This window comes from Heteronotia binoei, chromosome 5, assembly GCF_032191835.1.
Source record: "Heteronotia binoei isolate CCM8104 ecotype False Entrance Well chromosome 5, APGP_CSIRO_Hbin_v1, whole genome shotgun sequence".
In the NCBI taxonomy this organism is placed as follows: domain Eukaryota; kingdom Metazoa; phylum Chordata; class Lepidosauria; order Squamata; family Gekkonidae; genus Heteronotia; species Heteronotia binoei.
Window position 1 is genome coordinate 30707407 of NC_083227.1, and position 13976 is coordinate 30721382.

The 13976-nt window shown below is 43.3% G+C and overlaps 1 protein-coding gene across 1 annotated transcript; it reads right to left on the bottom strand.

Moving 5' to 3' along the window:
- Positions 1 to 5505: 5505 nt before the first annotated feature.
- Positions 5506 to 7644, bottom strand: LOC132571334 (zinc finger protein 239-like). Its single transcript, XM_060238142.1, has 2 exons — positions 7610 to 7644; positions 5506 to 6578 (listed from the first exon to the last, which is right to left on the bottom strand). The coding sequence occupies exons 1-2, from the start codon at positions 7641 to 7643 to the stop codon at positions 5773 to 5775; spliced, it is 840 nt and encodes a 279-aa protein (XP_060094125.1). The 5' UTR covers position 7644; the 3' UTR covers positions 5506 to 5772.
- Positions 7645 to 13976: the final 6332 nt, after the last annotated feature.

Genomic DNA, 13976 nt, shown 5'->3' on the forward strand with positions numbered 1-13976 from the left:
TAGGGTCGTCAGAAAGCGGCGGGGGGGGGGGGGAGGGAGGGGAATGTCTGCTGGGAACTCTATTATTCCCTATGGAGATTTATTCCCATAGAAAATCATGGAGAATTGTTCCACGGGTATCTGGGGCTCTGCGAGAGCTGTTTTTTGAGGTAGAGGCACCAAATTTTCCGTATAGCATCTAGTGTCTCTCCCCAAAATACCCCCCAAGTTTCAAAATGATTGAATCATGGGGTCCAATTCTATGAGCCCCCAAATAAGGTGCCCCTATCCATTATTTCCTATGGAAGGAAGGCATTGAAAAGGTCTGCTGTCCCTTTAAATGTGATGGCCAGAACTCCCTTTGGAGTTGAATTATTCTTGTCACACCCTTGCCTCTGGCTCTACCCCCAAAGTCTCCTGGCTCCACCCCCAAAGTCCCCAGATATTTCTTAAATTGGACTTGGCAACCCTATGCAGAGCTGGGAAAAAATACAGAGGAGGGCAAGGCAACCAAGATGATTAGGAGGTTGGAGCATCTTCCCAATGTGAGGAAATGCTGAAGGATCTGAGACTTTTCCGTTTGTATGAGACTACTAAAAGGGGGAGGGGCATGATAGAGGTTTATAAAATTATGTATGAGGTAGAGAAAGTTGACCAAGAGACATATTTTCCCTCTCTCGAAATGCTAGAACTAGAGGGCATTCAATCAGGCTGATGAATGGGTTAAATAAAATACTACTTCATGCAGAGAGTGATTAAAAAGTGGCATCTGCTGCCGAAGGATGCATGATGGCCACAGGAACAACAGCTATAGATTACATAAGATTCATGGAGGATAAGTCTAGCAATGGGTACTAGCCATGGCGACTGAGGGAACCTTCACATTCAGAGGCACAAATCCTCTGAATCCCAGAGCCAGAAAGCAACATCAGGGGAAGGCCTCAGTCTCTATGCCCTGTTGTTGGCCCTCCAGAGTAACTGGTTAGCAACTGTATGAGACAGGACGCTGGACTAGATGGACCACTGGTCTGATCCAGCGGGGCTGTTGTCTTCGAGAACCATGCACTAAACCAATTTCTAAACCATACTCTAAACGCAGGTAGGCCCCCTCACTTTTGATCTTTTGGAGGCAGTTGTAGATTTTATTTAGGACAGTATTTGATAAATTTAATCATAGTCCTAAATTGTGATTTAAATTTTTTAAAATGTATTTTATCTAACTTGTAAACTGCCTTTAGTTCTGTATGGGAGAAAGGCAGTTATTTTAAATACAAATAAAATAATTATTGCATTGTAAAAAAAAAAAAATTCTGAGGAATCCCTTCTGAAGAAAATCTACTTCCAGGAGCTAGTATTTATGGATATTGACTACGAGTTGGATCCAATGTACTTCAACACAATTCTCTTTAATTTTTAAAACAACCAGTGTCGTGTCTTTAGCATGTAGGCCCACGTCACTTAACCACAGAAGACTCAAAATAATCCCCCCCATCAGATTCCTAACGGGTAGAGCCATATATATGTTGGATACAAAGATGCACATCCATCTGGGCTGTGGATTATGACTTTTTTCTCAGTCAATAAATGATCTGCAAACTTTTGAGAAGCACAGAATTTCACAGGAAGCAGAAACTGAAAGGACGTTTCCACCCACAGGTTTTCCATCCACTTTGGCTTCCAAATGGGAGCACTTTTATCCTGCAGCCAATGTACTCAAAGGCACTGTTCCCTGCTGCTCACAACTGTGTAAGGGAGATTAGACTCGTAGCTAATAGTAATCCACTGAGCTTTATCAGTGTGTGAGGATTTGAACAGACACAGCCCAGAACACTGCCCACTATACCTTACCAATTCTAGCTATTAAGCCATACTAGTGCAGTTATTCATTCCATGTCAGTGGTAGACCAGAACCAATGGGTTGAAACTAAATAAAAAGTTTTCAACTAAACATTAGGAAGAACTTCCTGACAGTTAGAGCAGTCCTCAGTGGAACAGGCTTCCTCAAGAGGTGGTGGGCTCTCCTTTGGAGGTTTTAAACAGAGGCTAGATGGCCATCAGATGGCAATGCTGATTCTGTGAACTGAGGCAGACCATGAGAAGGAGGGCAGGAAGGTTGCACCAGTGTTTAGTTCTCGTGGCCCTTTCTTGAATGGCCAGGGAAATGCTGTTCGCCATTTTGGGATCAGGCAATAATTTTTCTCCAGGTCATTTTTACCATGGATCCTGGAGGGTTTTTGTTTGTTTTGCCATTTTCTGGGCATGGGGCAGGGTTCCCTGGGGCTGTGGGGGGGAGGTGCAGGGGATTTGACTAGATGACCCGGGATGCTGCTTCCAACTCTGTGATTCTGTGATGTGCTTTTTCTTCTCTAGCTCCCCATATCACTCCCATAATTCCTTTTCAGATAGAATATCAATACATACTTTTCCTCTCTACTTAATCTACAATGCAATTAAAATTATTCAGCCAGTGGCTGGAATGTCTGACTAGGAGCTGGGAGACCCAAGTTCAGATACCTACTCTACTATGGAAACTCAGTGGGTGACCTTGGGTCAGTCACCTTCTCTTAGCTTTGCGTACCTCACAGGATTGTGAGGATAAAATGGAGGAAAGGAGGATAATGTTGTAAGCTCCTTAGGCTCCCCCTAGGAGAAAATTCAGAGAATAAAAAAGCAACAAAAGTAAAGCTAAAGAAGCTACATATGTAGTCTTTATTTCTGTTTGACATCACAACAACCCTGTGATGTAGGCTACTATTATAACCATTTTTACAGGCTGAAAACTGAGGCTGATACTACTTGGCAGCACTTGAACTCAGAACTGCAAGTGCAACTCTCGATCCACAGGGGCACACAACATGAGAATGCAGGTTTGACAAACTTACTCAGAAAATAGATATCCAAACTTAAAAACAAGGTTAGACTAGAATAGGACTTATGATACATAAGGACTCAATCCTATGCATGCTTACTCAGGAGCAAGTTCAACTGAATGAACCTGAGTAAGTAAGCACATAGAGGGAACTGCAGCTTTGAATGCATTTAAAGGCATATTAAGAAGATACTCAGCTGTGTCCTGAAGTGTAAGATTTTCGTTTGTTTTCAATGGGACTCTTTAAATATCAAAAAATGACACAAATTAGTAAGCTTTCGAGTTCCCCAGAATTCTTCAGACTTGACTAGAAAGCAAAACAATAATAACAAAAACCAGGCATGAGAGGATGCAGGGAACAAATTTCAACCATTTTCAAACCTGAACAGCTTTTATATTTCAAAAATAATGAGCAAACCTTGTCTTAAGTGAAAACCAGAAATAATTTTTTTTCACTTGGCATAGTTCACTTAATACTTTGCTGCACTCCCCTCAAAGATAGTTCAGACTGGAGGACTGAGGCTTTTTCAGCCTGCAAACCCAGGGAGTGGCTTTGTCCTGCCAGCTCTCTCAATACCATCTGGGCTAAGCAGCAGCAGCTCCTCAGGGCATCAGGCAGACTGAGGGCTATCCCAGCAACTGCTACCCACAATCTTTTTAACTGCAGATGCCAGAGGTTGAACCTGGTTGAACCTTCAAAATCCAAAGCAGGTGCTCAGTCACAAATCCCCCCTCCTCTTTTTTCCCCCCTGCTTGACATCCAACCGAATGAAAAGATCTGGGGATCCCGAACACTTCCTCAGGACAGGCCTCAGCTTCTTTGTCGGCCCTCCAAGGCACCTGGTCGACCACTGTGTGAAGTAGGATGCTGGACTAGATGGTCTTATCCAGCAGGGCTCTTAGGTTCTTAATTGCTTATCTATGACATCTGAGGTGGTTCTTTTAGAAAGTTGTCAGTTTCAGACATGTAGTTTTCCAGAGCCAATTATAATTATAAGTTGACAGACACATATTTTTCCTAACTGAGGTAAAACTAAGAATATTTAAATAAGGCATGTTATTTGCTCCCCCCCCCCCTCTAAGTGGCACAAAATGACACAAAAGACTCTCTTTGAGGCTGCAAGCTTCCTGATGGCTCTTATGCAGGGGACTTTTCTGTCACCTCTCCCACCCCCATGTCTTTTCATTAGAATTAGAATGTTTATAATCATTTTAAGGTCTTTTTCTTGAGCAAGCTTTCACATATGCCAAGAAGACCGAATCCTTCATTCACAAGGTACACAACTTCTGAGCCAACTGACTGACCAGGGAACAGGAGCCATGTTTATTGAGCCCACCCTCAGCTCAGTAAAGTTCAGGGGAGAAGTGGTCTGTTTGATGGGTCCTAGATAAAATCTGAGCCAGTAACAGAAGCTGGATAAAGTGGCAGACTCCTGAGGTGACACAGAATGGACTATATAATTCCAAACTTACCAATGGGGCACATCATTTTTTAATGCTTTCCCACAAAGAAAAGAACAGCAAGCTACAGCAGTTGATATTATAGCTCGGTGGGGACAGTGCTTTGCACTGCAGCTCCCATATTCAAGCCCAGGCATTTCCAGTTACAATGATCTGGCAGTGGCTGTTGGGAAAGGTCTTTCTTTGCCTGAGTCCCTGAAACATCACCACTAATCAACCGAGGTAGATGAACCAGTCATCTGATTTGGTATTAAGGCATCTGTATATGCTCATCTCAGCAGGGACAGTGGTAGAGCATCCATTTTGCATGCAGGTGGTCCCCAGTTCAATCTCCAGTAAAAAGTGTTGTCCACAGACTTCTATTGCCTGAGGCCATGGAGAACTGTAGCTACTCAGAATAGACAATACAGGCTCGGATGGATCAACAGGTTGACTTGATAGAATGCCAACTTCTAGTTCAGCCCTTTGCGCGTGCAGCTGGGTATTCTGTTTATAGGGAGATGCCAAAGTGCAGGACTTCAAAAACATGATAGCCTCCTTCCAATAGGAGCCATTTTTCCACCTTAGTTATCTCTCCGTGCCCCTCCCCTGCCAAATAAATGCTAAGGGGGAACAAGATAGGTTAATAAAATTATGCATGGTGCAGAAGTGGCAGAGAATTTTTGCCCCTCCTCTCATAACACTAGAACCTGGGATCACTCAATATATTTAGGAAAAAGATTTTTTTTTTCACATCCTTAACTGCCCCGTGGCGCAGAGTGGTAAAGCTGCAGTACTGCAGTTGGAGCCCTCTGCTCATGACCTAAGTTCGATCCCAGCGGAAGCTGGTTCAGGTAGCCGACTTCAGGTTGACTCAGTCTTCCATCCTTCCGAGGTTGGTAAAATGAGCACCCAGCTTGCTGGGGGAAAAGTGTAGATGAATGGGGAAGGCAATGGCAAACCACCCTGTAAAAAGTCTGCCATGAAAACGTTGTGAAAGCAACATCACCTCAGGGTCGAAAACGACTAGTGCTTGCACAGGGGACTACCTTTACCTTTTTTAAATTGTGGAACCCACTGTTGTAATGGTCTCTAGCTTAAATTTCTTTAAATGGGGATAGTGTACATTAACGGTCAGATCCATTAAAGGCTAAATAGTACCATCATGTTTAGAGGCTGGGTACTTCTGAATATCAGCTGCTGAGGGGGGTGACAACAGGGGATGACTTTGGTCTCTGTGCCTCTCTTATAGGCCTTCTGAAGCATGTGGTTGGCTGCTATAGAAACTGGATGCCGGCCTAGATGGAGTCTTGATGTGACTCAGCCAAACTTTTGTGTATTTTCACATACCACTTCATTCTGCTTGCATGTGTAGATTAGGGAGGTTGCAATTCCTCACAAATGCTGAGCATTTCATATGGTTTCGCTTTTGCAAGTTTCATTTCCTGCAGGGAAAAAGATCTGGTCCCTGAGGAAAGCTTTTCTCATGGAACGAGCACTTCCACAGGTTCTCCTGAGTGGGCAGGAAGCAGAGTGGAATTCTGATTTAATCTCCTGCCAGACTCAGAGGGTTTTGGTAGATTTGGTCGCACATGGATCCTCTCGTGTTTAAGAAGGCCAGAACTCTGCTTGAACCTTTTCCCACAGTGAATACATTTATATGGTTTCAGTCCGGTGTGGTTTCTCTTATGTCTTGTCAGACTAGATTTGTTACTGAAGGTGTTGCCACAGTCTGAACACCGATAGGGCTTTTCGCCAGTGTGGATCCTCTCATGCTTTACCAGGTTGGAACTTTGGGAAAAGCTTTTCCCGCAGATGGAGCAGCTATAGGGCGTCTCTCCCGTGTGGGTTCTCCCGTGGACAAGGAGGCTGGAGCTCTGCTTGAAGCTCTTACCACAATCTGAGCATTTGTATGGTTTCAATCCAGTATGGTTTCTCTCATGCCTGATAAGGCTTGAGCTCTGGCTGAACTTTTTCCCACAGATCACGCAGCCAAAGGGTTTCTCTCCAGTGTGTTTCCTCTTGTGTCTCGTCAAGCTGGATTTGTTACTGAAGCTGTTCCCACACTCGGAGCACGTATACGGTTTCTCTCCTGTGTGGGTTCTCTCATGGGTGAGGAGGGCTGATCGTTTCTTGAAGCATTTCCCACAGTCAGGGCATTTGTACCGCTTCTCCACCACATTTTGCCTCTCGCGGTTAACGAGGCTGGATTTGTCACTGAAGTTTTTGCCATAGATTGTGTAGTAATGTGGTTTTTCTCCAGGGTAGATTATTTCACACTCATTGTCTTCTGAAACAGAGAAAGGCAACATCAATCCTTACACAGTCATTCTTTGTTTTAAAGATCCAATCTATTAAAATTTTAATTCAATGGTATTTAACTCTAAAGCAACTTTCTCATATTTATAAATCTACCAGTTTATGATGCTGGAAAAGTTGTGGAGCAGATCCAAGCCTCTCTTCCTTCTATTGGGTGAGGCTCCTCCCCCTCCTAGTCCCCTGGGAAAGGATGGAAAGAGCCAGAACTTCCTTTGCCCAGTTCCCTGGATCCCATGAGAGAGATACAAAGAAAGCACCTTTAAGACCAAGGAGCGCTGATGTTTTAAGCACCCTTTATTTTAAGTTTTTTAAAAAAATCTTTAATTGTGTTTGTCTGTGTCCTTTATAAAGTTTATATGCTACCTAATCATAAATAGGTACATATATGGCCCGGTCCAACATGGCTCAGCCCAGCAAGGTCTCATTTATGTCAGATCCAGCCCTCATAACAAATGAGTTTGACACCCCTGTGTAAGGGTAGTTAATATGAAAGTGAGTGACTGGCTCAAAATCACCCAGTAATCTTCATATCCAAGTGGGGATAGGAATCCAAGCATCCTCAGTTCTAAACAGCTACTTTAATCAATACACCACACTGTGGAGTTTTTACACAATACGATCTGCAAAAATGAGCAGATAAAGTTTATTTTATAGTTTCTTCTTGATTCAAACAGCTCTTTTAAACTTGTTTAAAAATTAAATTTAACACAATTACTGCAACTCGTGGTGGAGGAAAGTGCCATTACATCACAGCCAACTTACAACAATCCTGAATTTTGGAATTTTTAGCAATTTTCATAAGCCACTCAAATGAGCAAGTTTGGTAGACGAGGGCAGGTTGTTACAATAAATACAATGAAGATAAATAAGATGGTAGGCAAACTAAAGGAGGGAGCAGGATACAAATGGACTAAATAAAAAATAAAGTCCCTTCTCATCGTGCAACCTATAAACACCCCTTCCCCCCACAGCCTGATTAAATGAGAATGAAAGCATTCATACCTAACGAGATGATGCCTGCATGGTTTTGCTGCATGACGTTCACTTTTGATTTGAATTCAACAACTCTGCCTTGCTTCTGTGCGTTGTAGAGGGACATCATCCGTGTCGGGAAGAGAGAATTTTTAAAAAGAAAAAAGTATGAGCTAGTGCTGGGAGATACATGGTTTCCCCATTTACCCATATCCATTTGAATACAGTTACAAGCTGTATCAGATGCAAAGTGAATCTGTAGATCAAGATCAATAACTTTCCAAAGCATTCAATGGGTGATCTCAAAGCAGCTGTTTTACTGCAAAGGAACTTCAAGAACAGAATGGAGAGAGAAATTGCTGAATTACAAATTATTATGAAACTTGGAACAAACACCTCCCCAGGACTGAACAGGGATATTGGTTTTTTATCTCATTACAGATGCTAAACCCACTCTCAGAACTTTAAGAACAGAGTGGAGAGGGGAACTGCTGAATTACAAACTATTATGAAACTTGGAACAAACACCTCTCCAGGACTGAACAGAGATGTTGTTTTGTTTTTTCATTTCATTACATATGCTAAACCCACTTTAGAGAGCCAGTTTGGTGTAGTGGTTAAGTGTGCGGACTCTTATCTGGGAGAACCAGGTTTGATTCCCCACTCCTCCACTTGCACCTGCTGGAATAGCCTTGGGTCAGCCATAGCTCTGGCAGAGGTTGTCCTTGAAAGGGCAGCTGCTGTGAGAGCCCTCTCCAGCCCCACCCACCTCACAGGGTGTCTGTTGTGGGGGAGGAAGGTAAAGGAGATTGTGAGCCGCTCTGAGACTCTTTGGAGTGGAGGGCGGGATATAAATCCAATATCTTCTTCTTTTTCTTTCACCAAGTATGGCAATATATCCACAGTATTCCAATGTATTTCTCTTTTAGGATAGTGTATCAAAATAATGATGTTGTATTGACATACTCAAACTAGGAATATTAGCTGTTTATCTTATTACATATAATAAACCCATCTTCTACTATATTGTAATGTATTTTTTCCTAATGGCAAACTAGAATGATGTATATATTTATGTTACATGTTAAAAGGTAAATTAGTTGGACAGGAAAAACTTCTGGGAAAGAAATGCCTGCTTTTTGACCCAGGTTTATTAGCAATAGAATAATTAACAGGCATTCTCACATTCTCACATGTTACTGTTTTATGGTTTCCCACGCTAATGCAACCCAGATCAAAGGTTTTCTGAATTTGTTAATTTTACTGTTCTGCTATTGGATTTTAACTTTGTACCACTTGGCATTCCAAACCCCACCAGCTATATGTGGCTCTGCTTACTGTACCTCATTCCTCGTCTGAAGAAGTGTGCATGCACACGAAAGCTTATGTTCTGAATAAAACTATGTTGGTCTTAAAGGTGCAATCGACTCCTATTTTATTCTACTACTTCAGACCAACACGGCTGCCTATTTGGATCTATCTTTATTGGCATAATATCCACCAGTCCGTCCATCAACTGGCAGTTTGCGAATTCATTGAGTGCCTCCTAGAAGCTAGATACAAAAATTTTGCAACAGTTTCAATTACCAATTGGTTCTGAATGGGCAGCAAGGAGGCAATTTTACATTGTCAGACTTCAACTGAATCTGTTTACAGATACAAACTGGTAAGTTCTGTTGGGTTCTATTAGGCACGTCAACAATGGCTGGTTTTCTTTATTTCATTTCAGCCATTTCTACCGCAAGATGGCTAACAATGCACAATAAATCCATGCTGGGTGAAATTCTCATTAAAAATTTAAAAAATTAATCTAAAACATATACTAAAATATAAGTACTATACTCTGAATAGAAATACAATTCACCATAGTGCCAGCTCTGTTTGGGGCAACTCAGTTTCTCAAGTGACAGTCCGCCACTCAAATAGTTACAGAAGTTCTTCAGCAAACGCACGTGCAGAAGTTACTTCAGCTGGTTTGATTGGATGGAAGCAGAATCCTGATGTTCCAGGCCTCAAAAAAGAGGTCTGCCCTCTGAAAAAGGACATCTGAAACTCCCCCTCCAGACCTCAAAGAACTACTGGCTTCTATCCTTTAGGCAAAAAAATTGTAAAGGTAAAAGGTAGTCCCCTGTGCAAGCACCAAGTCGTTACTGACCTATTGGGTGACATCACATCACATTTTCTTGGCAGACTTTTTACGAAGTAGTTTGCCATTGCCTTCCCCAGTCATCTACACTTTACCCCCAGCAAACTGGATACTCATTTTAATGACCTCAGAAGAATGGAAGGCTGAGTCAACCTCAAGCTGACTACCTGAACCCAGCTTCTGCCGGAATCGAACTCAGGCTGTGAGCAGAGCTTGGACTGCAGTACTGCAGAGGATACCACAAATTACATCAACAGACTCTTCCTGCTAGCTCTGCTGAATTACAGAGGCATTCTTTTTGTTTGTATTTTGGGCGAATCCTGTCAGTGTAGTTCAGAGGGAGGGAGCTCTGACTTTTAGCCTCTACTCAGTCCCAAAGCAGGGTGAGCATGGGCAAGTCACTCTTTTTCAGCCCAAATATAGGGATTCCAGACGGGTTTCCAACATCCCCAGGTGCTTTAATGGGCAGGGCAAGGGGACAGAAATGACATCATATGACATCACATCCAGCAAAAGAAACCTGAATGTGCCATAAACTGTATGCTTTGGATGCTTTGGTACTTACCATGGAGTTCTTGGGGACGTGTTTACATCATACCAGGGTTTTTGGGCTGGCTGTGGCCTCATGCAACATCATTCCACCCCTCCCTCGACCTTGCACCCACTGGTCCAAAGAGCATGGGCGGCGTGGGGTTGACCCCTGCCAGCAGTAGCCCTTCTCTCCTAAGCAGACACTTAGCAACCCTAGCCCAAGCTGCTTCTCAGAGTTGCTGTGAGGGCCAAATGCAAGAGAATAATGTATGCTGTTCAGAGCTCTTTGGATGAAAGGCAGGGAGGGAGAAATAAGAACATGCTAGAGCTTCAGCTAGAGAAAGACTGCGTGCTATAATCCTTTATCTGGCAGTCCACACTCATCTGGCCATGGGGAAAAACACACCACTGTTCAGTCCCTTATAGGCACAATCCTATTTTTGGAACATTTCCCCCTCTCTCATCAAATGCCCTGCACAATGGCTCACATTCATCCGATTTTCAAACACCTTGTATAGGAAGGACTCAGCTGCCCTATTTCATTCTGGACAGCCTCGTATTAGCTAATTCCCTGCTATTCACATTTCACAGATCTTACCAACAGTTCTAATCCAACCTCAACTATACTTATTGCCAAATTACTTATGCAAATTAATTATCCCTTTCCGGCAACTAACCCCGCCCCTCCCCACCTAGATGTAAGGCTTGAGGAAGTCTTTTTTTAAATGCATCTGAAAAGTGTGCATGCACATGAAAGCTTACACCCAGAATTAAACTTTGTTGGTCTTCAAAATCTAGTTTGGTTTATGATTTATATCCCGCCCTCCCCAGCAAAGCAGGCTCACAGTACACAGTATATCACAATAAAACAATTTAGATAAACATTGTTAAAACAGTTAAAACAATTTAAACAATTTGGTGCTAATTTCCATTAAGTTACAGATGGCATTCAATGTTCTTAGACTGTGCCACTGAACTCAAGCCTTGTTTTATCCCACTTCTGTTCACTTTCTGTGTTTATATCCCAGCCTTTCTCCTCCCCAAGAGGAACCTAAAAGCAGCCAAACAAAGCAAGAGTCAATTTGCACCTTTAAGACCAACAAAGTTTTAATTCGGAATGTAAGCTTTCATGTGCTCTAAGCACACTTCATCAGACAAGGAATCAGATACATTCTGAATAAAACTTTGTTGGTCAAAGGTACAACTTGACTTCTACTTTGTTCTAATCGTCCTGTCAGGGGGTTTGGCCTAATATGCAAATGAGTCACTGCTAGATTTTTTTTTTTCCTACAAGAAAGCCCTGATAATAGTAATAAAATTGTTGATGTTCAGCACTTTCAGCTGCAACCTCTTCCACATTCCCTGCAACATCCTTGTAAAACAAGCTAACATTTATCAGCTCCATTTACTGCAAACTTGAGGGCTGCGGAGCCAGCCTTAGGCCACCAAATGACCATTTGGCCGAGGCGATATCTTGCAAAGCCAGACAGTTGCTCATCACAAAACACGTAATTTCCCGGCTGCCTCCTCCCCGAAGCGTTTCTCTCAGCCCTTTCGCAGTCGGGAGGCAGCTCTCGTCCAGGCGATTTCTCCCACTGACCAGCACTGGCGGCTCTCTCGAGGATCCTTCTCGACGATCACAGCCCCATCTTTTGAAAGATAAAAACGGGAGATTCTCACTCACCAAATCCGTGTTAATGACTCGAGAACCGAATCCACACGACCTGCAATTTACCTTTTGCAGTCGTTCAAACGGATAGAGATTAGGAAGCAACACGCATTTGATAGGAGCGTGTGGAGGGGGTAGGGAGAGAATCCAGAGTTATTTACAGCCCGATCGTGAGTCCAAGTAGTTAAAAGAACATTGATCTGAACCAAGCGATCTTAATGACGCGCCCGCCACCAGCCGCTGGCCAATGAAAGGATCTCGGTGGGGTGTTTGGTGGGAAAAACTGCAAAAACGTCGCACACTTTCTCCTTATTGCTTTTTGTTAAGGCGGCTTTCCCTTTGTTTTCCGCTTCCTACCATGTGACTGAAGCACAAGCCAGAGTACTGGCAAGCCCAGCCTTACTAAGCTGCTGCTGGAACACATGGATGGATTTTGCACACAACAGAGAGGTTCAGGGGGGTAGCCGTGTTGGGCTGAAGCAGGGGCGGCCAAACTTGCTTAATGAAAGAGCCACATAGTATAAATATTAGATGCTTGAGAGCCGCAATACATGAACACTAGATGTTTGAGAGCAGGCAGGCAGGAAAATAGATGGGGGTGGGAGTAGGGAGGGAGAGGTAGAAATAAAGTAATTTAAATGCATTATCCAAGCCACTGGCTTGATTTAAATAAAGAAATGTCTTATCCAAGCTGGCAAAACAAGGCGGTGAGGGCTTTGAGAGCCACACCAAGCCACAGTTTGGCCACCCCTGGTCTGAAGCAACAGAACAGTTTGAGTCCTGTGGTGCCTTTAAGACCAACAAAGTCTAATTCTGGGTGTAAACTTTGGTGTGCCCGGACAATCTTTGGAACTCCCTCCACGGGGAGATTTGTCTGTCTCTTTCTGTTGGTGTCTTGTCAGGTGAAGACTTCTTTGTTGCATCTGGCATATCCCCAATAACCAGGCCTTATTTTGGGCAGCAGCTCACAGGAGCAGAGCTCTGGAACCTCTAAATTTTATTGTGCTCTTTCTTTATCCCCCACAAAAAAAAAAAAAAAATACTTGCTTCTGAGCTCCATTGTTCAAACCCCCTTGAGAATTTTGCTGATTTGACAAACTTTCTAATATTTTCCCCCACAAAAAAATGTGGAAGTAACCAAAACATATAAAACAGACAGATGAAAAATCATCGTCATCCACTGTGGTCACATAGGAGAACGTAATAATGGGAGCAGTGTTCCCTCTAAGCTGAGTTCATGTGAGCTAGCTCACAGATTTTTGTCTTAGCTCAGGAAGGATGGTCCCAGAGCACACTATGCTGTAATTCACAACTTTAATGCCAGTAGCTCACAAAGCAGAATTTTTGCTCACAAGACTCATAGAATCATAGAGTTGGAAGGGACCTCTAGGATCATCTAGTCCAACCCCCTGCACAATGCAGGAAACTCACAAACACCTTCCCCCAAATTCACAGGATCTTCATTGCTGTCAGATGGCCATCTAGCCTCTGTTTAAAAACCTCCAAGGAAGGAGAGCCCACCACCTCCTGAGGAAGCCTGTTCCACTGAGGAATTGCTCTAACGGTCAGGCAGTTCTTCCTAATGTTGAGCCGGAAACTCTTTTGATTTAATTTCAACCCATTGGTTCTGGTCCTGCCTTCCGGGGCCACAGAAAACAATTCCACACCATTCTCTATATGACAGCCCTTCAAGTACTTGAAGATGATGATCATATCACCTCTCAGCCGCCTCCTCTCCAGGCTAAACATCCCCAGCTCCTTCAACCTTTCCTCATAGGACTTGGTCTCCAGACCCCTCACCATCTTCGTTGCCCTCCTCTGGACCCGTTCCAGCTTGTCTATATCCTTCTTAAAATGTGGTGCCCAAAACTGAACACAGTACTCCAGGTGAGGTCTTACCAGAACAGAGTAAAGCAATACCATCACATCACGTGATCTGGACATGATACTTCTGTTGATACAGCCCAAAATTGCATTTGCCTTTTTAGCCACCACATCACACTGTTGACTCATGTTCAGAGTATGATCCACTAAGACCCCTAGATCCTTTT